Below are 27,722 nucleotides of genomic sequence, written 5' to 3'. Positions count from 1 at the left end.
GTCAGCTTCTTGCCCCCAGCAGTCTGGGTCCTCATTTTACTGACCTCAGAAGGATGGAAGGCTTGAGCTGGTGAGGATCGAACTCGTGGCAGTCGGCAGAGTTAACCTGTAATACTACCTTCTAACCACTATGCCATCACAGCTCAAGATGCTTTATCCCTTGCAAATGTATTCTCTCTAATTTGAGGGATTGCAAGAATGGGCTGAAAATCTTCCCCATTGAAGAGGACAGGCAACACTGCTTCCAGAGATGCAATTTTGTGATGCCTCCATATAAATAAATCTGAGAAGCTATACGAGATATATACTTCTGGAAGATGTCCTTCCAATCAGCCCTTGGAAATTTCCTAACGGTCGGGAAAATTAACCAGTGGAACGGCTTGCCTTCAGAAGTGGTGGGTGCTTCATCACTGGAGGCTTTTAAGAAGAGACTGGACTGCCACTTGTCTGAAATGGTATAGGGTCTCCTGCTTGAGAAGGGGGCTGGACTAGAAGGCCTCCAAAGTCCCTTCCAATTCTGTTATTCTCTGCTAGACTGTGGGTGGACATAAAGCAAATCTTAGGAATAGAAGAATGGAAGATCTTTTGCCCTCAAAGAAACTGCACAGCTTTCTTATAAATGAAATAAAAGGGGAAACCCAAGCATGGCTGCAGGCCAAAATCTGATTTGATGCTGTTTTGAAAAGGGGGAATTGAGGTTGTGCATTCTAACATATCCCCCTTTGTTAACCTCAATGATGCTGTTGTTGTTGTTAGCTGCAAAGTCGTGTCCGACCCATCGCGACCCCATGGACAACCTTCCTCCAGGCCTTCCTGTCCTCTGCCATCTTCTGGAGTCCCTTTAAGCTCACGCCTCCTGCTTCAGTGACTCCATCCAGCCACCTCATTCTCTGTCGTCCCCTTCTTCTTCTCTTGCCCTCAACCTTTCCCAGCATTAGGCTCTTCTCCAGTGAGTCCTTCCTTCTCATTAGGTGGCCAAAGTATCTGAGTTTCAACTTCAGGATCTGGCCTTCTAATGAGCAGTCAGGGTTGATCTCCTCTAGGACTGACCGGTTTGATCGTCTTGCAGTCCAAGCGACTCGCAGGAGTCTTCTCCAGCACCATAGTTCAAAGGCCTCAATTCTTTGGCGCTCAGCCTTTCTTATGGTCCAGCTTTCACTGCCATACATTGCAACTGGGAAAACCATAGCCTTGACTATACGTACTTTTGCTGACAGGGTGATGTCTCTGCTTTTTAGTGTGCTGTCTAGATTTGCCATGGCTTTCCTCCCCAGGAGCAAGCGTCTTTTAATTTCTTGGCTGCAGTCCCCGTCTGCGGTGATCTTGGAGCCCAGGAAAATAAAATCTGCCACTACCTCCATTTCTTCCCCATCTATTTGCCAGGAATTGAGAGGGCCAGATGCCATGATCTTGGAGAAGGAAATGGCAACCCACTCCAGTATCTTTGCCATGAAAACCCTATGGACAGTTCAATGATGCTAGACTTGTAAAAATGTGGTCTCCATCAGGCGCTGGAGACCAAGTAGTAATTCCTCAGTTTTCTCTTTGCCTATCCTGAAATTTCTTGAGCTTGCAGCTTCTAGAAGTACCTATAGGAAATAAATTTCATCCAATCGAGGTGAGCCTTGACGTAAAAAAGAGAAAACCGTGGCTCCCTCACATTTCTATCTTGTATGACCAGATCAACCTGCAACAAAGCTAGTGAACTTCAGTGTATTCTCACCATTTGAAGCAGGCAGGACACACAAGTTGGATTTGACCTGATCTTCCAGTTCAGGGAATTCAGACAACCTGACAAGCTTCTGAGCATGGAGAGATGTGTTTTTTTAAAAAAAACCAGGTTGAAAAATGAGGGTCATAAATGAAAGTACCTTCTCCGGGGGAAGAAATGGAGAGCATTTCTCTGATTTTATTATCATTATTTTCCTCTGGTGTTCTGAGTGAATTGCTTGAGAAGAAGACCAAAGGGGGCAATTAAGCTGACTTTGTAATAATGCCGCTTGGGGTGTGTGTGAAAGCCCTAATAAGCAGGCATATACATAGAATGAAGGCTACTGCTAAGTTTGTAAGCCGCCCTGAGTCTTCGGAGAAGGGCGGGATATAAATGGAATTAAAATAAATAAAATAAAATAAAATCTTTGGTAGCTCAAGGTGGAAAGCGCCAGCAATTGGTAGCTCCCGGGGGGGGGCACTTTCCTCAGTCTTATTTCAAAAGTCTACTGCAAGCTATCCCTTTAAATCATTCAGAAGAAGTTCCAACTCTTCTTCCTACAGTGTGGAGGAACAGAAATGTAGAAGGGGGTGGGGGTGGGGGTAAGAGGAAAATAGAAAGGAGGAAAAAGTACACAAGTACAAGTACAAAAAGAGGAAAAATGGGACACACACACCCCATCACCTTCATTTTCCAGACCCGGCTATCATTGGGCACTAAATATTTCCATATATCTAACTCGATTGATTGTCAGGGGCAACAACTAGATCAGGGGTGTCAAACTCAATTTCATTGAGGGCCGCATCAGCATGGCGGTTGCCCTCAGGGGGCCGGGTGGGTGTGGCCAGGATGGGCGTGGCCTACTGGGTGGGCGTGGCTAGTGTGTGTGGCCTACTGGGTGGGCGTGGCCAGCTCTACATTGTTCGCATCAAGGGTGCCTATGGGGGCCTGGGCAGGAGTGGGACAGATCTGAGGGTCTCTGGGCCAGGGCCAAGGCAGTGGGGGCCGTTCCCTCACTGTTTCCAGGATGGCTTTGCGGGCCGCATGAAACCACTTCGTGGGCCGGATCCGGCCCCCGGGCCTTGTGTTTGACATGTCTGAACTAGATCTTCATATGTAGAGTTCAAACCTGTTACTTTATTGCTCGACGGAGTCTAAACCTATTCCACAGGAATCTCCCCAGTCTGGCACCAGGTAAGGTTCAGAGGCATTCAGGACAGGTCAGACCTCTTTTGTGTTTGAGTCTAGTAGGCTAATTTCCCATTTGAGCCTTCCTCTTAATCGGGACGGTTGCTCTCCAACATCAATTGTACATCATCAAGTTGGTGTCAACACTTAGCGAATGCATCGAATGGTTTTGTCCATGATGATCAGTCCCTAACCTGGTCTTCCAAGCCATCATTGCTCTAACTGAATCCATCCACCTTGCTTTTGGTCATCCTCTTCACTGTCCTTCCATCTTTCCCACCACTGTGGACCTTCACAAGGGAGATGTTCAATTCATTGTGTTCCGTCAACATATTATAGATTCCTAGCATCATGTAGGTACAATTTCTCTAGGGGGATATGTCCCTAACCTGGACCTCCAGGTCTTCCAATGGTGCAACCATCATAGCTGTAATAACCAACCATCTGTTGGTTATTATCTTTGTCTCTTCGCTTCCATCCTTCTCAGGGGATTAGATCTCCTCTCTTGCATAAAGTGTCCAGATCACAACTCCTAACTAGGGAATTACAATACTCATGCTTTAAAAAAATATATATCAGTCTTAATGACAACAGATTAGAGCGATTTTCAAAATTACTGTACAAGATTGGTTTTGCCAGATGTGATGCAAAGGTGATATTAGTAAGCATATTGATTTGGAGTTTTTGCCCTCGCTAAAGTAGACTTCACAGCAAATTACAGCATCTAATGTGGTTCCTTCTAGCTGAGAGTGTGGTTTGGTGTATTGTGTGAAGCCAGAAAATGGCTTAATTCAGTAGCCAGCTTGACATTTTTTTTAATGAATGCAGCCACAGGCTCCACTTCTAAGAAGAGATATATTGGGGGGACGAACAAAAATTAAATTGGAAGAAAGATGCTAAGCTGTTTTTATGATCTCGTCAGGATGTAACAAGAGCCATTTGTGGCCAATGCGCAATTTAGAGTCCAGGAAGGTGTGTAGATCTGTGCTCTTTTGTTCTTCACATGATAGAAAACAATTCAAAAACCCAAAGATGCTTTTAATAGTTCCCCAGATTTTGACATGTTGAGAGATGTAGACGTCAGATATGCGTGCTTTATAACTGGCATGGAGTAATTAAGCAAATAATCATTGCAACCCTCCTTCTCTCTTATAAATAGCAAGTGCTGAGCGTCTGCTATTTCATCGGAATAAAGTTCTCCACTGTTTTAGTACAGCCAAATGTTCATCAGGAGGTGCGGGGGGGGGGGGGAGTTGCACAGGTCCTGCAGAGTTAAAGGATTTCATCTCAAATAGTATATTTGCTATGCTGATGATCAAAGTAAAATGATGCAAACAACAACAACAACAACAACAACACAAACCCTTGAGAATCAGTTTGGTCTGGTGATGAAAGTACCAGACTAGAAATCAGGAGATTGTGAGTTCTAGTTCCACCATAGGTGTGAAAGTGGCTAGGGGACTTTGAGTCAATCTCCAGAGGTTATGGTCACTTCTAGTTCTGCCTTAGGCATGAAAGCCAGCTAGGTGACTTTGGGCCAATCACCAGGAGACTGCAAGTTCTAGTCCTGCCTTAGGCATGAAAGCCAGCTGGGTGACTTTGGGCCAATCACCAGGAGACTGTGAGTTCTAGTTCTGCCTTAGGCATGAAAGCCAGCTGGGTGACTTTGGGCCAATCACCGGGAGACTGAAAGTTCTAGTCCTGCCTTAGGCATGAAAGCCAGCTGGGTGACTTTGGGCCAATCACCAGGAGACTGCAAGTTCTAGTCCTGCCTTAGGCATGAAAGCCAGCTGGGTGACTTTGGGCCAATCACCAGGAGACTGTGAGTTCTAGTTCTGCCTTAGGCATGAAAGCCAGCTGGGTGACTTTGGGCCAATCACCGGGAGACTGTGAGTTCTAGTCCTGCCTTAGGCATGAAAGCCAGCTGGGTGACTTTGGGCCAATCACCAGGAGACTGTGAGTTCTAGTTCTGCCTTAGGCATGAAAGCCAACTGGGTAACTTTGGGCTAGTCCCTTTCTCTCAGCCCAATGGGGTTATTGTTGTGGGGAAAAGAGGAGGGGGAAGGAGTATTAGGTATGTTTGTCACCTTGAGCTATTTATAAAAATAATAACAGGCCAGATAAAGATAAATCAGTCAGTCATAGACAGTTCTGCCTGATACATAAAGGCATCACCAATTCTCTCAAAATTTAGCACAAGTGTATACACATGCATGCATACCATATATGCCATCTTTTCCAGTTACCTTAAAGATATGTGGACTTCAACTCCCAGAATTCTCCAGCGAGCATGCTGGTTAGGGGATTCTGAGAGTTGACGTCTACACAAATTTTTCAAGTTGCCAAAGTTGAAAAACACCGTCAGATTGCTCTGTTCTTATCTAGATTTCCTCTCTTTGGCTGTCCAGATTCAGCCCTACTGATTCAACCACTATAGTGCCATGATGAAAAAAACACAGCAATGAATTGTGTCTGCGTGACAGCTAATAATGAAGAGTATAAACCCAGAGGAAGTATTAAACAGGACAGAGAATAATCCGAGGTGCGTCAACTGGATAATGCAAGTTCAAATGATTTCGATGAGCAAAGAAATAATACAAACAAATCTGAACAGGCCTCAACAAGGATGGAAATCTGGTTAAATCAAGTGTCAAGATAAACCAAAGATTAGCTGACAGTTTTAAACTAGAAGAAGCTGTAAAGGTTAAAGGTAATCTGCTTCTCAGTTATATAGCCTACAAATATGACAGCTGCCTTTATTTATATGATGGAAATATTTTAGCCGAGTTGACACTGTTCTCAAGAGAATTTCTCTGCCCTTCATATTTCATTATTTTGTTTTTCAGCTCAACACACAAAGGGTGAATATCTTGTTGATGTCTTTGCTTCTTGAGATCTTTGCTTCTTGAAGTCTTTGCTTGTCGAGGTCCTAATTTTTAAATGGGGTCTACGACAACTCACCAGGGCCAAATCACCATGGCCAACTCACTGCAGCCAACTCACCATGGGGCAAGAGTTACACTAATATTGGAGAAATAGTGGAATAGAATCGTTAAAGAAAGGAGGCCAAAGGAGGAACAAAATAAAATACGAACGACAAAAAAATAAAATATTTTTAAAATTATTTTAAATCATTAAATCATTGTTGAATTGTCCTGCAGCGAGTAGTCCCACAGCACGTTGGCTGCAGTGAATTGGCTGTGGCAAGGGGACCGTTGGCGAGTTGTCCCTTTCCGTTTTAAATGAGGCACTGGGATTTTTCAATTATACGTACATAAAATCCATTCCTAGTTGTATTTTCTGTTTTTACCAATGCAGCTCTCAGTTCAAAACATGCCTACGTGAATAAGTGCCACAACAAAACCTGTCTTTTAGGGCCAATTGTCCACAGAACTATGTAGCTAATGGGGACAAAATATCACATCACAGATGTGTTGTAGAGGCAGGTCATACAGAAGAAAATGTGGCCTTTTGCACTTAAAAAAATATATGCCTGGAACAAGTCTAGATATCTAATTGGATTCAGATGTATTAGATACAGAGCAGAAATGAGGGAAACATTTCCAGTAGGAGGGGAAATAATTTTGAAATGATATTGAAAAGTCTTGGTCAGAGGGATCACCTCAATTTCTGGAGCATCCTTCCATCTTTCTGGTTACATCTATGCATCTTTCTTCTTAAATCCTCAACAGATTTCTCCCTGTTCCTCTACCTTTTTCTTTTAACAAAAAATAAAATAAAAAAGCGAAGTAAACCTGCTTTGATTGTCAAGATCTGAGATGAATATTAATAAGGATAGGCAAATCCTTGAAACTGAAGTACGTGTAAAATTTCAAAGTACGTAGTGGGCAAAATTGTACTTTTGAAGGACACAGCCAGCTGTGTTGCACTTGCTTACCAGAAAAGAACTGACTCTCCCTGTTGGGATATTGCAATCAGGTTTGATCACCATGACAGTAAAAAGATGTTGAGACTCTACAAAGAGTGCAGAGAAGAGTAACAAAGATGATTGGAGGGCTGGAGGCTAAAATACAGGAAAAACAGTTGCAAGGAACTGAATATATCTAGCCTAACAAAGAGAAGGTCTAGAGGTGATACAATAGCAGCCTTCCAATATTTGGAGGGACACGGTGGCTCAGTGGGTTAGGACGCTGAGCTTGTCGATCAGAAGGTCGGCAGTGTGGCGGGTCGAATCCCGAGTGCCGCGTAGCAGAGTGAGCGCCTGTTACTCATCCCAGCTTCTGCCAACCTAGCAGTTCGAAAGCACGTAAAAATGCAAGTAGAAAAATAGGGACCACTCCGGTGGGAAGGTAACAGTGTTCCGTGCGCCTTTGGCGTCTAGTCATGCCGGCCACATGACCACGGAGACGTCCTCGGACAAGCGCTGACTCTTCGGCTTTGAAACGGAGATGAGCACCGGCCCCTAGAGTTGGAAACGACTAGCACGCATGTGCGGGGGAAACGTTACCTTACCTTTTAATATTTGAAGAGGTCACACTGAAGAGGAGGTCAACCTGTTTCTCCAAAGCACCTGAAGGCAGGACCAGAAGTAACCGATGGATAAAATCAGAGGGGCCATTGTGGGCCTGAAACGGTTACGAACTGCTAGGAAGAAAGCTACAAGTGCTTGGCTTCCAATTCACTTGTCTTTTAATTAAAAGAATTTTAAAAGCGAATAGGGCAAGAAGTTTGGAAAATTTCAGAGGCCACATTAAAGTCAGACAGGCATTGTTTTCCCTGGCTCCGGTTTAAAATATGGAGTCCCCTATACCAAGAGAGTGGAGAAAGGAAGAGCTGGATTTGACAGCAATAAACAGACGTCTCTGTTCAGACGTCTCTGCCTAATTGTTTTTTTTCCAGCAAGCATCCTTTGGGAAGAATTGGGGATATGGGTGAGATATTCAACAGTTTCACACTGGATGTTTACACTTCAGAGCATCCTTGTCTGAAATGTGCTGTGAAAATACCTCTGGGAACCATGAGATCAAAGGAAAACCATTCTGGGTAGACTTAAAGAACTCATTTTTCAAGGACGAGGAGAATCAGACCCAAAAGCTCAAGGGATCCATCATTTCACGCAAGACTTTTCAGGGATATCAAGAACTAGAAGGGAGCCAATCTGTCTTGAGGGATGTGGAAGAGGGCCGTATGTCTGCCCCAGCAATTGTTGTCACCATCTTCTTGGGGTACCACATGAATGAAGCCAGTGGAGAAAACTTTCAACCAATAGATTGTTGTGTTTCCTTTTGTCCTGAGATGGAGAAGAAGGAAGGCTAAAAAAAGAATCTGCTAAAGATGAGCAGCTCCTTCTATCTTTACTCCTTTTTTCTCTCTCTTTTGATGGAAGTTCATCAGTTGATAGAGCTTTTGAGACTGCCGCAATTTGTTTATTTGATAAATTTATGTAGCCACCCATCTCATAGACCAGAGGTCTTCAAACTTGGCCCTTTTGTGACTGGTGGACTTCAACTCCCAGAATTCCTCAGCCAGGCACGCCTGGCTGAGGAATTCTGGGAATTGAAGTCCACATATCATAAAAGGGCCAAGTTTGAAGACCCCTGTCATAGACGAAACACTGGAGCGCATACATAGATAGCCCTCGACTTACAATCGTTCATTTGGTGACCTTCCAACACCGGAAAAAGTAACTTATGACTGTTTTTCACACTTACGACCGTTGCAGCCTCCCCATGGTCACATGAGCAAAATTCAGACACTTGGCAACTGCTTCGTATTTATGACGGTTGCCGTGTCCCGGGGTCATGCGATCCCCTTTTGCGACTTTCCGACAAGCAAAGTCCACGGGGAGCCCCGATTCCCTTAAGAATCATGTTACTAACTTAACAACTGCAATGATTTACTTGAACAACTGTGGCAAGAAAGGTGAAGCAAACTCACTTAACAAATGTCTCACTTAGAAAAGTTTGGGCTCAGTTGCGGTCGTACATTGAGGACTTTCTGCATAAAGTTAAAACTGCATAAAGTTACAACAATGACCCCAAAACAGCAGCCAAAAGGTTTTAAAACCATTTAAAACAATAAAACCATTTTTTTTAAAAAAAATGAGTTTTCCTGACAATACAACCATCTGTGGGGTTCTTGGTGCTGTTTGAACTTGCTGGTTTTCTGGCAGATATTTCCTTACCAAGCTATGTAACCTCATCAGGGCTAAAGATAATAAAACATCTGCAAGCTCAAAGAGCATCAAGGACCCCACAGTTCAACCCTGAGCTACAAAAATTTTCTTCTATCAGTAACACAATCATTTTACAGGCTCCATACCATATTGCCAAGTCCCCAAATTAGATGACAGATCCCTATCTTCAAGTCCTTCCAGAAGGCAACAATATTTGGGTCATTACTATTTGTCTTTCATGACACCACTGCTGCATATAATAATTCAAACGCAGAGCTGTTTGGGAAAATGTGTTCCCAGACCAGCCATATTGCTTATCCATAATTCCTTGCATATTGATTGCTTCATCTCTACAAAAAGGCTTGACCAATCTGTCAAGGACATGAATTCCAAATTGGGATCTGAATTCAGAGAGGAGGGCAGGCAAAGAAAGCCATGTAGCTCACACTTTATTTATTGGAGATGTTTCTTGCAATGTTTGTGTACCACCATCTCCTTAGGGACTCTTAGCTGTTTACAACCCTCCATAAAACCATGAAGACCACATTGCTGGAATTGGACATGAATGTTTGATAGTTGGGAAGGTTTTATGTTTGCTGTAAACATTGCAAGGAGCGTGGGTAACAAATAACCTAGTTAGCAAATTAACATCTTTTCTGATAATAGTAATAACCGCTTGAATACCATCAACATTGTGTGTCATTTTCAAGACTGTACGTCTGTTGGGCTGGAACTGAATTCAGCATTCATTTCATCCATTGGTATTTTGAGTTTTGGTCTGGAACAGGGGTGTCAAACAGCCGGCCTAAGGGTCAGGCGCGTCATCCGGAAGCCATGTCCACCCCATTGCCAGCAATGGCAAAACTCTCACGATACGTTGCACGGAGTCATGTGACATCACGAGTTTGACATGTCTGGTCTGGAGGAACAATCAAGAATTTGGAAACCGTTTCTAGATTTTATGCTTCAGACAGGGGTGGGGGGGGGAAAGAAACTCTGAATTTGGAATATGCTACATAAATAAATTTGTTATTGTAGAAATGGCTAATATACATTAAGTATGCAAAAGTGAAAAGTTGAGGTTGTAATGTTATTATTTTTATTCCCCTGAGCTGAAAAGAATTGAAATTCTTTTTTTCCCCTTCTCTCTTCCCAAACCCCTTCCCTTCCTTCCAACTATTTTTATATTTACTTGTATCTTGTACTTCGATAAGTTTCGTGATAATAATAATAATTTTAAAAAATCGGAAGCAATTTGGACAAGAGGCAGGTCTACCATTTCATTCTGAATTAAGCCAATTTTAGGAGATGACCAGGCTGAGCCCAAGGGAGTGGTCAAACATGTCATTAGTCTCGAGTACCTTTGCACCCACAAAAGATTTAAGTCCAGCCCACCTTGCCTTCCATTGACTCTTTGCTTTGACTGTTAGTAGTTCAGACTGTTAGTAGTTCAGATTCTTGTAGAGAACGTAAGCTTGCAATAAACCCTTATATTTATCTGAACTTCCTGGATTTCCTGATTTCCTGTACTTGACTTCTATGTTGGTGGTGATCTTGGCCTCCATTATTTTTCTTGTAGAAAAACTCAAGGTATTTTTCACCGGCTAGATTTTGAAATTACTATCCAGTTAAGTGTATATATGGGGGGAAGGGGGGGGAGTCCAACAGACCCAATAGTTTCAGTGCACCATTGTCTGCAGAAAAGAAATGTGGAGTCACTCTCCAAGCACTTAGTGAGATGTTCTTGCTGATGTGACAAAACTGCACATTACAAAGTTGTCTTTCTGTTACTAAGATCCATTAAGAAGACATTCTGGCTGTCAGGGAGACAACAGGCTTTTTCAGTCTGCATATCCCAGTTTTTTCCACTTTGAATCAGAAAGAACATTTTGGTCATGAAAAGAAATTGTTTAGCACAATATGGAGAACAGAAGTCTAGTGGTTTAGGAAGTCTTGAATGGAAACTCTTTGATTTGCTTTAAACTAGAGGGGTTTCCCCTTCCAACATTTTATCTAAGAAATATCTGTCTGAAATATCCAGAGATGAATTACTTCTAGCATCCCCATCCCATGATATCTCTCAGCCTTTCGGAGCAGTTTTCCAATAGCGGGGAAAAGGTCACCCATCAAGGTTGATGGCAAGGATTGTTACTCTCAGCTGCTCCTTGGAGCTGGTGCCTGTTTTTAATAGGAGGAAATGTAAAAAAGAAAAAATCCTATGAAGATTGAAATGTTTTCCCAAAGAAAAACCGTCACAACATTACACAGAATGAAGGAATGGAAGTGAAGTGGAAGGATGAGAATTTTTAAATTTAGCTGAGAAAAAGAGGAGCATGAAATGTCATACCCAAATGGGTTTAATCCAGGCATCTTCAAACTTGGCCCTTTGATGACTTGTGGACTTCAACTCCCAGAATTCCTCAGCCAGGCACGTTGGCTGAGGAATTCTGGGAGTTGAAGTCATCAAAGGGCCAAGTTTGAAGACCCCTGGTTTATCCATACAATCTCCATCCTGGTCAAAGACCATGATAGGATATACCCCATACAATCTTGGATGAGTAAATTGATCAGCCAGCTACTAACAGTCCCCAAAAGAAAGCTACTGTTTCCCTATCCAAATCCTGTATCTGTCATTCATTTTTCCTTCCCAATGATCAAAAAATAATGGTTTGGAACAATAGGAGTCTACCACTCATTTCTGCCTCTTTTTTCCCATCTGTCTATGGTTGCAAAATATGAAATCCCCAAAAGCTACAGAGACAAGGCTGCCCAGAGAGGTCTACTCTATGGAGGCCCTCTAGGACTTTTCACTTGATGACAGCTGTCAAGACAGACACCTACCTTTAAATCAGGGGTGCCTAACCTTGGCAACTTGAAGACTTGTGGACTTCAGCTCCCAGAATTCCCCAGCCAGCCATGTTAGGAATTGAAGTCCCCAAGCCTTCAATTTGCCAAGGTCGGACACCGCTGATTTAAATCAATATTCTCATGAAACTGAGCATTAGTTGACAGAGGGAGAAGTTAATTCAATTCCCAACAAGTTCATCTCTGTTTGGGGCCAAAACTAAATTCCTTAGGATTAATGGAACAATATCCTTATTCTTCCCCGGAAATAATATGTGTAATATCCGTATAAGCCAAATGAAGGCAGCCAATATTTCATTTGCAGTTATAGGTCAACTGCTGATAAGAGGCATACAGTAATTAATTCATGATCCTGGAATACCGCAAGGACACCCAACTGATGATAAGAAACGGGATACCGCAGTGATGTCTCCCAAAGTATTCAGTCAAATGAAGCAAACAAAGAGGAAATCACCAGGATTAACACAGGATCAGGCTAACATTGTTAACAGTAATGCGTGAAGGCATCAAATGCCTTTCAAAGAATGTAAGAACCCCCGGATTCATTATAATTAAGCTTTTCCTTATAAGGCACCAATCTAGGCACTTCCTATTTGTGTCATTTTGAGGGGCAAGGGGGGGGGGGTGAGGCATAGACTCATAGGGCTAGAAGGGAACCTGGAGGTCTTCTAGTCCAACCACCTGCCCAAGGCAGGAGTCAGTGGTGGGATTCAGCCAGTTCGCACCAGTTCAGTAGAACTGGTAGCTAATTTTTTGTTGTTAGGCCCAGAATGGACTTCCGGAGATGGCATCCACACAGAGAACCGGTTGTTCACCTCTTTGAATCCCACCACTGGCAGCAGTCTTTACTCCATCCCAAGCAAATGGGTGGCCAGTCTTTTCTTGAAATAAGGAGTCCTTGGTGCTCCCTAAGCTTGGCTGCTTTCTTGCATCTCTTTTCTTAAAAACCTCCAGCGATGGAGCACCCACAACTCCAGGAGGCAATGGGAGTGGGGAGATGAATTCTTTTAGCTTAGACATAACAATAACTTTCCTGTGGGAACCAAGGTCAAGCTACCTAAGTTTTGGCGGGCTGGAGTTTCCGTTAGAAAGCAAGCCAATGTAGTTAATTGGGTTCAGTTTTGGTCATAAGTCGAGGACTGCCTGTACTACAGCTGAGACGCAGCAACCCTAAGCCTCTCTTTCCTCTTTCAGCTAGTGAGCATTGGATCACCTGCCCAGCCTCAGGCTCTGCCCCCACCCCGATGCCACCGTATGAGCGTGGATTTCTGGCCTCCCTCTGTGCATCTCAAATGTCAGGAAATTCCTCCTGATTTCCAGATTGGATCTCCCTCTGAGGAGCTCCGAGGAGCTCAAACACCTTCAAGGTCCCTTCCAGCCCTAGGAGGCCATGAAAACAAATAGCAAGGGAAAGTTCATAAGCCCACACTTGTTGTGTACACACAAAGCCTTCTACGGCATCAGCAGAAGAAAGCAAGAATCTGCCTCCTCTGCCTCTCATTCCTGTCTACGCAAGATGGCTGACCAGAGGAATTGATTTATCACTAAACAATGTCCTGGTGGCTTGGAGATGAGATTAATCCTTTTACTCTCACTGCTGAATGGGTCTAGTTGCTCACCTGTAACCCACCTCTCTCTTGGGTGCAGTTCCACATGACATGGGAATGGACCCTAGGATTTTGTAATGGGTGGCAAGAATAATGACCTGACAAGAGATAGTTTAAGCTGAAGGAATGGGGCCATGGAAAGTGTGTCGGAAGGAACAGGCCCTATCTAATTCCCTGGAAAGTAAAGGCAAAACCTGTTGGGGTAGAAGTTAAGGCATCAGGCCAGAAACAGGGAGACTGGGAGTTCTAGTCCTTAGGTGCAAAGTCAGCTGGATGACCTTCGGCCAGTCACTCTCTCTCAGTCCTAGGAAGGACGCAATGGCAAACCACTGGCCAATTTGGAAATGTGAGCAGAAATGTAGGACTAATACAGGGCTCTCCAAACTTGGGCAACTTTAAGACTTATGGACTTCAACTCCCAGAATTCCTCATTCCTCATGCTGGCTGGGGAATTCTGGGAGTTGAAGTCCACAAGTCTTAAAGTTGCCCAAGTTTGGAGAGACCCAGGCTGAGATATGGGCTTGGAGCAAATCGAATAACTTCTTTCTCTTGATGGGATATTTATTCTTGGAAATATAGCTTAGATTTTTTTTTTGGCTCTCGTACGAAGCCTGATGGCGACAGAGGTTGCCTTCAACTCGAGTCAGGAACTGGTGTCATGTTCATTAACTTTTCTAGAATGCTTGTCTGCCAAGCCATTGGGGATTTCTCACACAGTAGAAAATGTGTCACAAATTGATAAAATAGAGGCCTGAGTGCTGTCACTCAGAACTGCCTTTTCAGCAAAATTCAGGATATATTGCTGCATTGGGAACGGACGCTGCGTTCTTTGTCAGGGGATATTCGGTCTAGCCAAGGAAGTTTCTCCTGTATTATTGCAAGGTTTTCCATTTGCATGTGGCATGACGGTAAATAAGGACGACACCCCCATGGCATCCTAGGTGCAAACATGGCACAACAGAACGAGATTAGCCCGCACAACATGCCTGGTTAATCAGTTCCTGATCCCTCTAAGAGGAGGCATGGAAGGGTGCTTTCTTCTGATCTCAGATCCTATTCTGAAATGGGAACAAGCCATTAGCTGCATTCCATGTTTTAATTAAAAAGGAAGACGTCCTTTTAACAGCACCTGCACGTTATATAAAAGCACTAAGATGCCAATTAACAAGGAGACAGATGGAGGCAGGTAAAGCATGTAGAGTATAATTTGACAACATGGGCTTTTTCAGAAGCAATTTAAATTCATCTGGAAGAGGAGGAGGAGGAAGCAAAAAGAAAAGAAGCATTTCTCTCTGAAGAAGACACGCATTATGGTACCAAAAAGAAACTCAAAGTAGGAGGCTGTTAAACAGCTACATGCCCTCGTTTCTTGCCAATAAAGACTAAGATGCCAGAGCTGCAGATGAAGTTTACACTGAGCCCAGGGCCCATCTGTTGGATCTGGAACTCATTAACTCCTTCCAGTTCTCCATTGGAGGAGACTTTGAGCATCCAGAGAGCATTTTCAAGACTAAAACTATTATTTTAATATTAAAGTAAAGGTAAAGGTTCCCCCACACATGTGCGCTAGTCGTTTCCGACTCTAGGGGCCGGTGCTCATCTCCGTTTCAAAGCCAAAGAGCCAACAATCTCTCTCTCTCTCTCTCTCTCTCTCTCTCTCTCTCTCTCTCTCTCTCTCTCTCTCTCTCACTCTCACTCTCACTCTCACTCTCACTCTTTCTATTATGTATGGGGGTTTAAGAGATACAGTAAGCTGCGGCATAGCCGATACCACCAGGTGGCGCTGTACCAAAACTGCTGCGGCCGGTTAGTTTCGGCGGGAAACTAAGGTTTAAACTGATTGGCTGAGGGTGTACCTGGCCAGGTATATAAAGGTACAGGTAACCCCTATTTTCTCAGTACAGTTTCTACCACCAATAAAGAGCCGCTATGCTCTACTCATCGGCCTGGCGTCTTTCCTGCGTTCCAGAACCCACTACACAATAGTGGCGACGAGGATGGGATCCTGCTTCACCTAAGAGCTGAATTCTCTCGTGCGTGTGCGCGCGTGCATGCACACGTGTGTGTGTGTGTGTGTGTGTGTAAGATAAGCCTCCCATAGCTATATGAATTCTTGACTAGCTGCCAGGAGTTTACAATGCTCTCTACTGCTAAGATTCCACTGGTCTCTCCACAGGGAAGAAAGCTTGTAATTTCTTACAAATCCTATTTATGATCCGGCTGTTATCTCCATCTGGAAGGAGATCTTAATTTTAGCCCACACCGCTGTCTATTTATACGTTGCAGTCTGGCAATGGTATGTTTTATTTTTAAAAGCTTGCTTCCCTACCTCTGGGCTAACCCTAACCCTCTCTTTTCTCCTTCTTTCAAAACTAGCAGACAAAGGGAGCGAGGACTTCTACTCCAAACGGCGTCATCTGGCCGAGTTGGCTGCAAAAGGGAGCTTGCCTCTGCACCCGGTGCACGTGGAAGAGGACCGGCCCTACATTTTGGAAGGGGGCACCATGAAACAAAACGGACAGAGGTCCAAAGCCACCAAGCCACATATGCACCCCTTGGCTTACAAGACCTGGGATCCCAGTGACCAGTCCCTGCGAAGGCAAGCCTACGCCACCAAAGGGAGGAATCTCATGGGCGATCCTACGGCGAGAGACCCACTGACCACGCGGAGTCAACACTATTTACCCACACAGCCATATTTCATCACTAACAGCAAGACAGAAGTGACTGTTTGAGAACAAATTCCCTTTGAGCTCCTTTTTTTAATAAAAAATAAAAACAAATTAAAAACAAAACAAAGATCAAACAACAACAACAACCCAGGTTTCACTTGAAGCAAGGAAGAGAGGTGGAGCGTCTCTTCAAGAGAAAGCATCTGTCAAAGACTGGGTCAGCGCTATATAGCAATATTCCGAAGTTTGCTGAAACTTTTCTATTTCACCTGGGAAGCTGACCCCCCTTCCAACGGAATTCCCTTCCTTCCCCAAACTGAGATCCATGATGAGAAAGTAGCACAATTTTAGAGGCACCATCCATTGGCTTGAGAAATCTTTCCACCTTCCAGGAGGGGAAGGAAAGACTTCGATACAGTTCAGGATTATTCCTGTTGTTACGAGGATTATTGTTGTTATTATTATTATTATTCTTGTTATTATTATTTGCTACAACTTTTCAGAACGTTCTCTAGTCACTCAATCTGTGAACGACAGAAGGCTGAAACCGAGGAGAGCGAAGACCGAAAAGGGCATAATCCTGATGGAGCATCCGGTTGGTTTTGGGTACCACCGCTTAACAAACCAAGCAAGCAAGCAAAAAAAAAAAAAATACACGCGAGATCACACACCTCGTGTGAAGGAAGAGCAGAGACTCTTGTGCAAACTTTACAAGACTGTTACCATTCGATGAATTACAAAGACTTTCTCATCAGTTGAAAAGCTTTGTGTTTTTCAGTCTTATGTCATCTGTTTTTTTTTCCAGATTCGTACAGGCCAAGAGTGACACGGTCAGGAAACACACACACACACACACACACACACACACACACACACCCTTTTCCTGCCCTAAACACTTCATGCCACAAGTTAGTTTCTCTCCAGCCTGCTTGGCATTTCCCCCCCCTCCCCCCCCTTAACCTAGTTAATTATTCCCCGTTTTCAATTACTTTGGGACTGACAATAACTAAGCGTGGGTGGTGCCTTTACCGTATTATTAATGTTTGATGACTGTCTTGTTTTTAAGTGAAATCTGTACCGATTTCAGATGCTTCCCTCACCTTTAAGGCTTCTATTCCTAAATGTACTCGTTTCTTTCCCTTTTTCTTTCTTTTTTCTTTTAAGCTGAGGACGTCTCATTTTACAGTGGGTTTTGTTGTTGTTGTTGTGTTTTGTTTTTTTTTGCAAAGCCTGGAATTGTCACTCCTTCCCGGTTTCCTGTTGAAAACTGACTTCCCCCGCCCTCTGATTTTCGGAGTATTCTGTTCTTGCTGTTTATGTTCCCTTAAAACTTGTTAAGTCTGTTTTGAATATTCCTTCCTTCCTTCCTTCCTTCCTTCCTTCCTTCCTTCCTTCCTTCCTTCCTTCCTTCCTTCCTTCCTTCCCCCCTCCCCCTCCTCCTCCTCCTCCTCCTCCTCCTCCTCCTCCTCCTCCTCCTCCTCCTCCTCCTCCTCCTCCTCCTCCTTCTTCTTCTTCTTCTTCTTCTTCTTCTTCTTCTTCTTCTTCTTCTTTTTCTTCTTCTTCTTCTTCTTCTTCTTCTTCTTCTTCTTCTTCTTCTTCTTCTTTTTCTTCTTCTTCTTCTTCTTCTTCTCTCTCTCTCTCTCTCTCTCTCTCTCTCTCTCTCTCTCTCATTGTTATTTGCAGGTCTCTAAGGGAAGAAAGGGACATGCGGGTTGGAGAATGTGGCCTGTGATCACTTCCCCTTAAAAGAAGGCTGTATGTAAAAAAAAAATAATTGTTTAAAAATATAGTTATACTATATGTGTTTCTTCATGTAAATAAACCCACAGAAACAGCTGGGGCTGTTAAGGGACTGCTTGGATGGGTGACACCAAAGTTGAACAAGCCAATGAAAAGGGCAAGGGTGTCTGCTGGACACCTCATTTCGGTGGTCTCGAAATTTCCACAATCACTGTGCATTTACCATAACTTGACCAGGAGGTTTCTCCCCTGTTCTCCTCCAGAAAGAACATTCTGGAACATGGAATACATTGTATTTCTCTTTCATTTCCCGTCTTGTGTCTTTTTGTTCTCTAGTGCTCTAGGCCTGATCTAGTATTATCAGATCAAACTTGCAAAAATGCTTATGACCCCTTGCGTGACACCTACAGAGGGTCCTCGACTTACAGCCATTCGTTTAGTGGCCATTCAGAGTTCCACCAGCACTGGGGGAAAAATGGCTCCCAACCAGTCCTCACACTTAGGACCATTGAACATCCAGGCGCGTCACATGATCAAAATTCACACCATCAAAATAAATCCACTGGGTGTGAGTTTAGGATAGCTAAATTTAGAGCCCTAGGATCGTGTGATCTCCCCAGCCGGGTTTCAGTGCGGGAAGCCAGAGTTGCTGGATCACTTACTAATAATGGTGGAAGGGATACATTTAACAACCACTGCAAAAAAAAAAAGGTTGTTAAAATCAGGCGTGACTCACTTCTCTGGAGATTCTGATCCCAATTGCGATCGTAAGTCGAGGACTTCCTGTACCTGTTTTGGCCAAATAATGGTCATCTGGATTTCTCTCACCCCAGAACTGGTCTGCCCAAGAGTGGGTGATTTTGGTTTTCCCTCAGCTTAAGGGCATCTTCCCTAATGGATAGTGCTTGCTACTAGGAGTGGAGCCATTGCCACCAATGGAAAACTCGTAAGCTTTTTTTAAGTAGGGCTACTCACTGTTTCTGCCATACTTTCTGTCTGACTCTTAATCCATCTTCCAGCCCCTCCCCAGTAGACTACCAAGCCAGATAGAAGTATTTATGGGTTGGTTGCCAAAGAATTGTACTTGCTGACATTAAACTGATGCTCGTTGCTAGTCTTTCCCATCCACTCTTTGACACCTTTATGAAGATGGGCTGTGGAGGGAGAGAATTAGAGAGAAATTTATTCCCATTTCGTCAGTTTTGGGCACGTAGGCTCCTTGAGAAAACCAGGAGAGAAGTGGAAGGGCAGTAGGACAGTTAGGAGAGTGGAGGGCTGGTGAGGAACCTGGGCTGAGGACCACGTTCAGAAGATTGAGGGGGGAGGTGAACATGGCTGAGAATCGGCCGGTCTGTGTCTGTAATAAAGATTAATCTCATTTGATGACTGAGCTTAATCCTAGTTAGGGAAGAATGTTGGCGGTTCCTAAGCTTAATCCTGGTCTGAAGCTTTGTGGGGTTGATTTCTGAGCTTCATTCATTCAAGAGAGTTTTCAAGCTTGCATCTTAAACAGCAAAGTCCGTATGAAAGAGGCACCTGCTGACCTATTGTAAAAATGTGGTGATCCCTCAAAGGGTCTTGGTTGGAGGGAGCTTATTCTAGATCAGGCACTCAGTGGCAATCCTCTCTTAAAACTGGGAAATAGATTTTCCTATGCTGTTTCTGCCCCTTTTATAGATTTCTGTCAGTTCTCACCAGCCGTCAAAGGCTTCTCCACCTCCACTGAATATAACAGCTAACCTTTCGCTTGACATAAGTGCTTCACCCTCATTATGCCATTGCTCTTGCAAAAACTTCCTGGTAGGTCAATGGTGTTTGCACCCTGCCTTGTGGAAAAGGGTAGAAGGAAGGAAGGATGATCAACTGATCAGGCCTCCAGCAAATGGGAAGTTCCAAGAAAGAATAGAGAAATTCACCTGGCACCAGATTGGTCGGTCCCTACATCTCATTCCTCACAGGCTGCTTGCCCAACCTGGTGCCTCTCCCTGAACCTTCGGACTCCAACATCTGTTAGCTCTAGTCATTGTGGCTAAAAGGATGGAAACCAAGATCTAAAGAGCATTGCTGGTGTCTTTGCTGGTGGAGACTTTCCATGTCAAGAGAAGGGTACTGCCCATCCCTTGCTTCTTGCTTCTTTCAGAAGTAGATGCTCAGGGCCTGCATTGGGGATCTTCTGCACCCGTTTTCTCCTGCTGAGCTACAGTCCTGCTCTTCAGGTGAAGACCAAACAGAAATCAGGGACTTTCTAATTCATTTCTCAATGTCTTAACAGCGTGGTTTTATACATATCTGTTCCAAAGTAAGCCCTGCTGATCTCACTGGTGCTGTCACCCCACCCCACCCCACTCCACCCCGCCCTCAAAAAAAAAAAACACCTGCAGAAGTGCAACACTATCCAGGATGCTTTCCTAGCTCCTAAGTCCGAGACCCCTCTTTCTCCTTCTCCTAAGATTGGTTTACACAGCTTTAGCCTCCAGTAAAGAAAACAAACATCGTTTCTCAAGCAACGTCTAGAAAAGCTGTTTGATTTTGGAATTTCTTTCCGCCTCACCAGCAATCTTGCCTTCAGAGCATGCCTTGCTTAAGAGCAATTTCAGCGGGCTAAGATCAGTTGGAGGCAGGCACACCACACACCTCCGGTGAAGTTTGGAAAACTGTTTGCTGAAAGCAATTTGGAAACGGGATAACTTCCAGAAGCTTTTGCAATTAATTTCTCGGTTAATTGCTTCGGAAAGTCTAGAAATGTGGCCGCTGTTTTCCTCCAGAAAGGAATAACACAGCACCAGGAAGCAACCCCAAAAGAAAAATGTTGACAAAACAGCTTGCAGCCAGCAGAAACTAGTCTGTTGCATGGGTGGAATAATAAGAACTCCAGAGTTTCTGTCCCAAAGGTGCTTTTTTTTTTCCAAAAGGCAACTGGACTCCCTTGGTTTTTAATTTCAAAATGTTTTGTTTCTCATCCAAGAAGCTTCTTCAGTTCTAATTGAAAAACTGAAGAAGCTTCTTGGATGAGAATGGAATGGAATGGAATGGAATGGAATGGAATGGAATGGAATGGAATGGAATGGAATGAAATAGAATAGAATAGAATAGAATAGAATAGAATAGAATAGAATAGAAGCTGGAAGGGACCTTGGAGGTCTTCTAGTCCAGCCCCCTGCTCAAGCAGGAGAACCTATACAGTCTCAGACAGGCGAATGTCCAGTCTCCTCTTAAAAATTTCCAGTGATGGAGCGCTCACAACTTCTGGTGGCAAGCTGTTCCACTGGTTGATTGTCCTCAACTGTCAGGAAGTTTCTCCTTAATTCCAAGTTGCTTCTCTCTTTGGTCAGTTTCCATCCGTTGTGTCTCGTCCTTTCCTCTGGTGCTTTGGTGAACCACCTGGCCCCCCCTCTGCCTTGTGGCAGCCCCTCAAATACTGGAAGATTGCTATCATGTCTCCCCTATTTCTTCTTTTCTTTAAACTAGCCAAACCCAAGTCCCACAGCCGTTCTTCGTATGTTTTAGTCTCCAGGTCCCTGATCATCTTAGTTGCTCTTCTCTGAATCTTTTTCCAAACTCTCAACACCTTTTTTTGTGATATGGTGACCAAACCTGGCTGCAGTATTAACCAAGGAAGTCCAGTTGCCTTTTGGAAAAAGCACCTTTAGGACAACCATGAGCTGGATGGTTGTGACTCTCCAAACACGTCAGACTTTGTGCTACCTAAACATCATCTCTGTTCAATGAAGATTGGACAAAATTCTTGCTATGCCCATTGGAGATGCTGGCTTGACTTAAGGACCATGTGATTTGCTTAGCCACCATGGTGACTCATTTAACAACCATTATATAAGCAGTCATGAAATCAAGTCAGGTCATATGGAGACCTGTTTAACTCCTGCCATGACTGGCGACCAAAATTTTGGGGTCAGTTGTGGTTGTTAAATCAAGGGTGACCTGCATTTGACAGACGGTCAGTGAGAGAAAGAATGCGTTTTGGCCTTAGTACCTGAAATTCATAGAATGATAGAAATAAAACTGGAAGAGGGCTGATATAGATGAGAGAAATGCCTTTTTTTCCATTTGCAAATGCATCTTTGGAAAAATAAATATGTTGTTGATTTCAAAGCTACCAGGAGATGTTCCTTCAGAAGGTGGTGTGGTTACTTATTTAGCTACACAGTCATTTATAAAATCTAGACCTCCATGGTCTTAATTTTGGGGCTACTTTGAATGATACGTCAGGAGCCTTAACCCAAAGCTCAGCAAAGAAACGAAAAGGACCTGAATCAAATCAAATCAGAATTTGTTTCTATGTATGCAATGTATGTATTGTATATACAGGTAATTCTCAACTTACAACCACTCCTATAGCGATCAAAGTGATAACAGCACTGGAAAAAGGGACTTATGACCATTTTTCACATTTACGACCACTGCACCATCCCCATGGTCACGTGACAGTTGGAGACTGGTTCATATTTGTGACGGTTGCCGTGTCCCGGGATCACATGATCCTCTTTTATGACCTTCTGACAAGCAGTCAATGGGGGAAGCCAGATTCGCTTAACAACCGTGTTACTAACTTAACAACTGCAGTGATTCACTTAACAGCCATGGCAAGAAAGGTCATAGAAAGAGGCAAAGCTCACTCTTGCTCAGCAAGAGAAATTTTGGGGTCATTTGTGGTTGTAAGTCAAGGACTATCTGTGTACAATATCATATACTTCCATCACATAAAAAAAGGGTGGAAAGATCTCTAGGGGAGCCCAAAGCAGCCCAGCACAGCCCTGGTTAGACCAGGAGTAGGCAACCTTGGCTCTTTTATGACTCATGGACTTCAACTCCCAGAATTCCTGAGCCAGCATGGCTCAGCTTGGAAACCTCTCCCTTTCCCCTCAGCATGGCTGGCTCAGGAATTCTGGGAGTTGAAGTCCACGAGTCATAAAGCGGCCTAGGCCAGGAGTAGGCAACCTTGGCTCTTTTATGACTCATGGACTTCAACTCCCAGAATTCCTGAGCCAGCATGGGGGAACTTTGGCCCCCTCATGACTTGTGGACTTCGACTCCCAGAATTCCTGAGCCAGCATGGCTGTTTGGAAACCTCTCCCTTTTCCCTCAGCGTGGCTGGCTCAGGAATTCTGGGAGTTGAAGTCCACGAGTCATAAAAGAGCCAAGGTTGCCTACCCCTGGGTTAGACCATCCTGCCCTGAGGAAGGCCATGGCTCCACAGATCCATCCTTCTACTTCTCTTAGGCTTTCTGATCCTTTCACCGCTCTCCTTTTAAACCAGGGGTGTCAAACTCGCGACGTCTCGTGACGTGTCATGACATATCGCGACTTTTCCCCCATTGCCAGCAATGGAGTGGGCGCCGTTTTGGCGTGAAGCACCCGGCCCACAGGCCGGCAGTTTCACAACCCTGTTTTAAACCATTTCCAACTCGACGGTTTTTGTCACTTTTAGGGCTTGCCTCCCAGTTCGTTCCAATTTAATGCTAAAAGAGCAACACGATCGAAGGCAAAATGATCCCATTTTCAACCGTCCTCTTTTACCACCTTCTCTATTTCTGGTTACTGTTCAAAAGGAAATCGGGGACTTCATCATGTGGAAACACAGAGCCAAAGTATCTCCGAATGCATTTTTAGATGTTCTGATTTCTTTCCTTCACCACCTTTTCCAAGGATATTTTATACGCTGGCTGAGGAATTCTGGGAGTTGAAATCCATACATCTGAAGGTGGCCAAGTTTGAATAACACTGCTTGACATGATTGTTATAAATATCCTCTGCCGTTATTTATTGAACTTTCTGCTGTCCTTTCCACAGCTTAGAGTTATGATAAATTTAAAGTATAGAGGGTCAGTTTGCAAAATGGTAAAATGTTGACGCTTCTGCCTCTTCTATTTGTAACACCTTTCCCCTAAAATGTCATTATTACTCTAAAACTGTCGAGAACCTGTCCATCTTTTGTTCTGAAGAAGAAATTCTTGGGGAATTTCTCGTTTAAAAAAAAATGGATATCCCTTGCCCCCCCACCTGCCCCCAAGATAGTCTTGAGAATGTCTCCAAATTTCCCCTTCTGCCACCAGAGATTATTACTGAATTGCCTTTCATCTCAGCACTTTGCTGGAGAAACTATTAAATAATATTGGGATTTAATTTTTTTGGAAGAACAATTCTTAGAGAATTAGTTTACTCCTAGAAAAACTGCTGGGAAAATTGTTGGAGAATTATCTTCTTTAACAGAAATATAGTCCAGGAAGAGTAAAGAGTTGCTTTGGGACTTGTCAACGCAGAAGACTCCAATCAGTCCTTCAATTTTTTTTTTCAACAAACCAAGTTGTGATCTTCTGCATGGCTAATGTGTGGCCAAAAAGAAATCTAGCCCTTTATCTATGACAAACCACTGGGGGCACAGATGAGACATCCTCCATTCATACTTGCTTAGAATGACCACCAGAGGGCAACTTACACTTCATCTCTTTGCTGCCCTCTAATGGTCATTCACTTATGGAGTCCATGGTGCTCTCTGAGCTTGGTTTTTTTTTTTTTACCTGCAGATGTTTCATTATCCGACTAGCTAACATCATCAAAGCTTCCGGGCGTGGGGTTGGCTCCATGTTTGTATACAGTAGCTTCCACTGCCAATATTTATGGAGGGGGGGTATGGTTTTATCCTTGTTAGTTTCTTGCTTTAAAGAATTGTTTTCTGCTTGATTGTTTGTCTGGCGTTAATCCCTGCTTATCTGGGGGTAGTCTGCTGGAGAGGATGCATTCTGGTCTTTTTGTAGCACTGATGAATTTATCTAGTTGGGTCGTAAAACATCTGCAAGCAAATAACCAATTCCAGAGAACACCACTGTTCGAGCCACATACATTCTTTCCACATACTATACACCCCTAACATCCCAATGATATGGATGGGGGTTCCACCAGAGGTCTTTGTCTTGGGACTCAAAGGGTTTTACTCAACCTCCCCAATCTTCCTCCTGTGTAATTCTTGGAGAAATTGTCAGTGCAATGACTGTCTTCCAACTTCTCCAGCTGCAAAGGAAACAGAGAAGTGTGAGAAGCTATTTGCACACCAGGCTCTACCTTTGACCCCCACCCCCACCCCCACCCCAAGTGGAATGTCGCCGTTTCCTTCATGTGCTTAAGGAACACACTGCAACTGCACTCAAACAAACAACCCCCCCTTCAAGGTTTTCTTTGTGTAAACTTGGGCATCTTTTTATGTGGAAGCAACTTTAGTAAATGTATGTTCTGTAAGTACACGTGTTAATAATTGTTAATGACGACAGAGTTTGAGATCACTTCCTACACTTAAAAAAAACTATGTTTGTTTTTTTTTAAAAAAAATTGTTTATTTGTAAACATATGTATTCACTATATTAATATGAATTTCTTACTGGGCAATAAAAAACGATTCTATGTGAATGGTGAGGTCTATCTGTAAACGCCAACCATGAGCCACTAGTGGCTCCGTTGTGGCTACGGCAATTTTCTGTGGTTTTTTCCTCTTCACAGCTACGTTATCTCCAGAGCAATATATGCCACAGGGTATTTACACAAATACAGACATAATGCACACCTATATTACATGCATAGGGACGCGGTGGCTCAGTGGGTTAGGACGCTGAGCCTGTTGATCAGATGGTCGGCAGTTTGGCGGGTCGAATCCCGAGTGCCGCGTAACAGAGTGAGCGCCTGTTACCCATCCCAGCTTCTGCCAACCTAGCAGTTCAAAAGCACGTAAAAATGCAAGTAGAAAAATAGGGACCACTCCGGTGGGAAGGTAACAGTGTTCCGTGCGCCTTTGGTGTCTAGTCATGCCGGCCACATGACCACGGAGACAAGCGCTGGACAAGCGCTGGCTCTTCGGCTTTGAAACGGAGATGAGCACCGGCCCCTAGAGCCGGAAACGACTAGCACGCATGTGCGGGGGAACCTTTACCTTTACCTTTATATTACATGCATACAGGCTTTCTGACATTCTTCCCAAGGATGGGCACCCAAATGCCAATGTTCTCCAGAGATCAAGAGACCACAAAAAGAGATTGGCCAAAAAAAAACCAAAACCCAACAATAAATCAAGATCACACAGTGCAAGGCCCTTTCGTATAAGAATTACACATGTGATACATAGAACTAGGGGACATGGCTTTAGCCACATGGTCAAGGACACCTTTCTGACCTCCCCATATGGACACCTGTGTCAAGAGTGATGGCAGCTATTTTAAACCATCCTCCATGCCCATCTCATCCAGCAGTCTTCACACAGTGGCCAACCAACTACTCAAGGAAGACCATTCATCTTTTTTTTATTATTTTATTTTAATCCCATTTATATCCCGCCCTTCTCCGAAGACTCAGGGCGGCTTACAAGCTTAGCAGTAGCCTTCATTCTATGTATATGCCTGCTTATTAGGGCTTTCACACACACCCCAAGCGGCATTATTACAAAGTCAGCTTATTGCCCCCAACAATCTGGGTCCTCATTTTACCTACCTGGGAAGGATGGAAGGCTGAGTCAACCTTGAGCCTGGTGGGACTCGAACCTGCACTAATTGCAGGCAGCTGGTGTTACTTAAGGAGGCATTAGCCCACTGCTCCACCAAGGCTCTGTTAATAAAAAAAAAAGCAAGTTGCTTCTGAGGCTTCCTGACAAACTCAGAACTCTGGGTAATCCCTTTAATGGGGTTTTATTAACTTCTGCCAAGGTGATTAATTACATCCATTTGAACTTTCTCCTTCCACTCCTGGTGAAACCCTTTCTCCCTTTCATCCCCCTCACTTCCATTGTCATCTTAACACTTTGCACTTTTCAAAGAAAGCTTTTCTGAATTAAGCCCTCTTGGATTCCTGCCATTTTCTCACTGTCCGTTTCTGGCACCGCATTTTAATTTTCTTTTCTTTTCTTTTCACTTTTTAAAAATGTACTCAGGCTCATTTTTTTAAAAAAAATATGATAGAATGACTCTAGCTAGGGATATATATATATATATTCAGGGACACGGTGGCTCAGTGGGTTAGGACACTGAGCTTGTCGATCAGAAGGTAGCGATAGATAGATAGATAGATAGATAGATAGATAGATAGATAGATAGATAGATAGATAGATAGGTAGGTAGGTAGGTAGGTAGGTAGGTAGGTAGATAGATAGATAGATAGATAGATAGATAGATAGATAGATAGATAGATAGATAGATAGATTAGATAGATAGATAGATAGATAGATAGATAGATAGATAGATAGATAGATAGATAGATAGATAGATAGATAGATAGATAGATAGGCAGATGATGGATAGATAGATCTATAGATAGATAGATCTATAGACAGACAGACGCAGACAGACAGACAGATGATGGATAGGTAGAACTACAGATAGATAGATCTATAGACAGACAGACACAGACAGACAGACAGACAGATGATGGATAGATAGAACTATAGATAGATAGATCTATAGACAGACAGACAGACAGACACAGACAGACAGACAGATAGATTTTTCAAGAATTATGAAAATCCGGTACTGTGTTGCAATATTTATTCCTATTTTCAGGGAACCATCTTCTTACTGAAACGTCAATAGTGTTTTCAAAGGAAGGAGCTTTTTAAAAGCCAGAAATGGCTCAGAAGAACTTATATTTCTACACTCCACAGTTGCCATGGGTATGGGCTTTACGTCTGTCCGATGGCAACAGAGCCTTCTCAGATTCCAATTGGTTCTCAATCCGTCCCCCCTGATTGGTTCATTGGCTTTCAAGATATTCTAGATTTGGAGCAGGGTGGCTATTAATAGGCTGCCTTTGCT

The 27,722-nt window shown here is 43.6% G+C and overlaps 1 protein-coding gene across 1 annotated transcript in view; it reads left to right on the top strand.

Annotated features, from left to right (window-relative positions):
• SHISA9 (shisa family member 9) overlaps positions 1-16,302 on the top strand; it is a gene marked incomplete at its 5' end in the record, with an annotated part of 154,447 nt that extends 138,145 nt beyond the window's left edge. The window contains one exon of the mRNA XM_083372438.1: positions 15,884-16,302. Within this exon, the coding sequence (XP_083228564.1) occupies positions 15,884-16,242 (359 nt within the window). The 3' untranslated portion in view covers positions 16,243-16,302. The remainder of the gene's footprint in view (positions 1-15,883) is intronic.
• Positions 16,303-27,722: the final 11,420 nt, after the last annotated feature.

The sequence above is a fragment of the Vipera ursinii genome (genome assembly GCF_947247035.1).
Source record: "Vipera ursinii genome assembly, chromosome: 13".
In the NCBI taxonomy this organism is placed as follows: Eukaryota; Metazoa; Chordata; class Lepidosauria; order Squamata; family Viperidae; genus Vipera; species Vipera ursinii.
The sequence above is the reverse complement of the archived record's forward strand: the minus strand, read 5'-3'. Positions and strand labels throughout refer to the sequence as shown.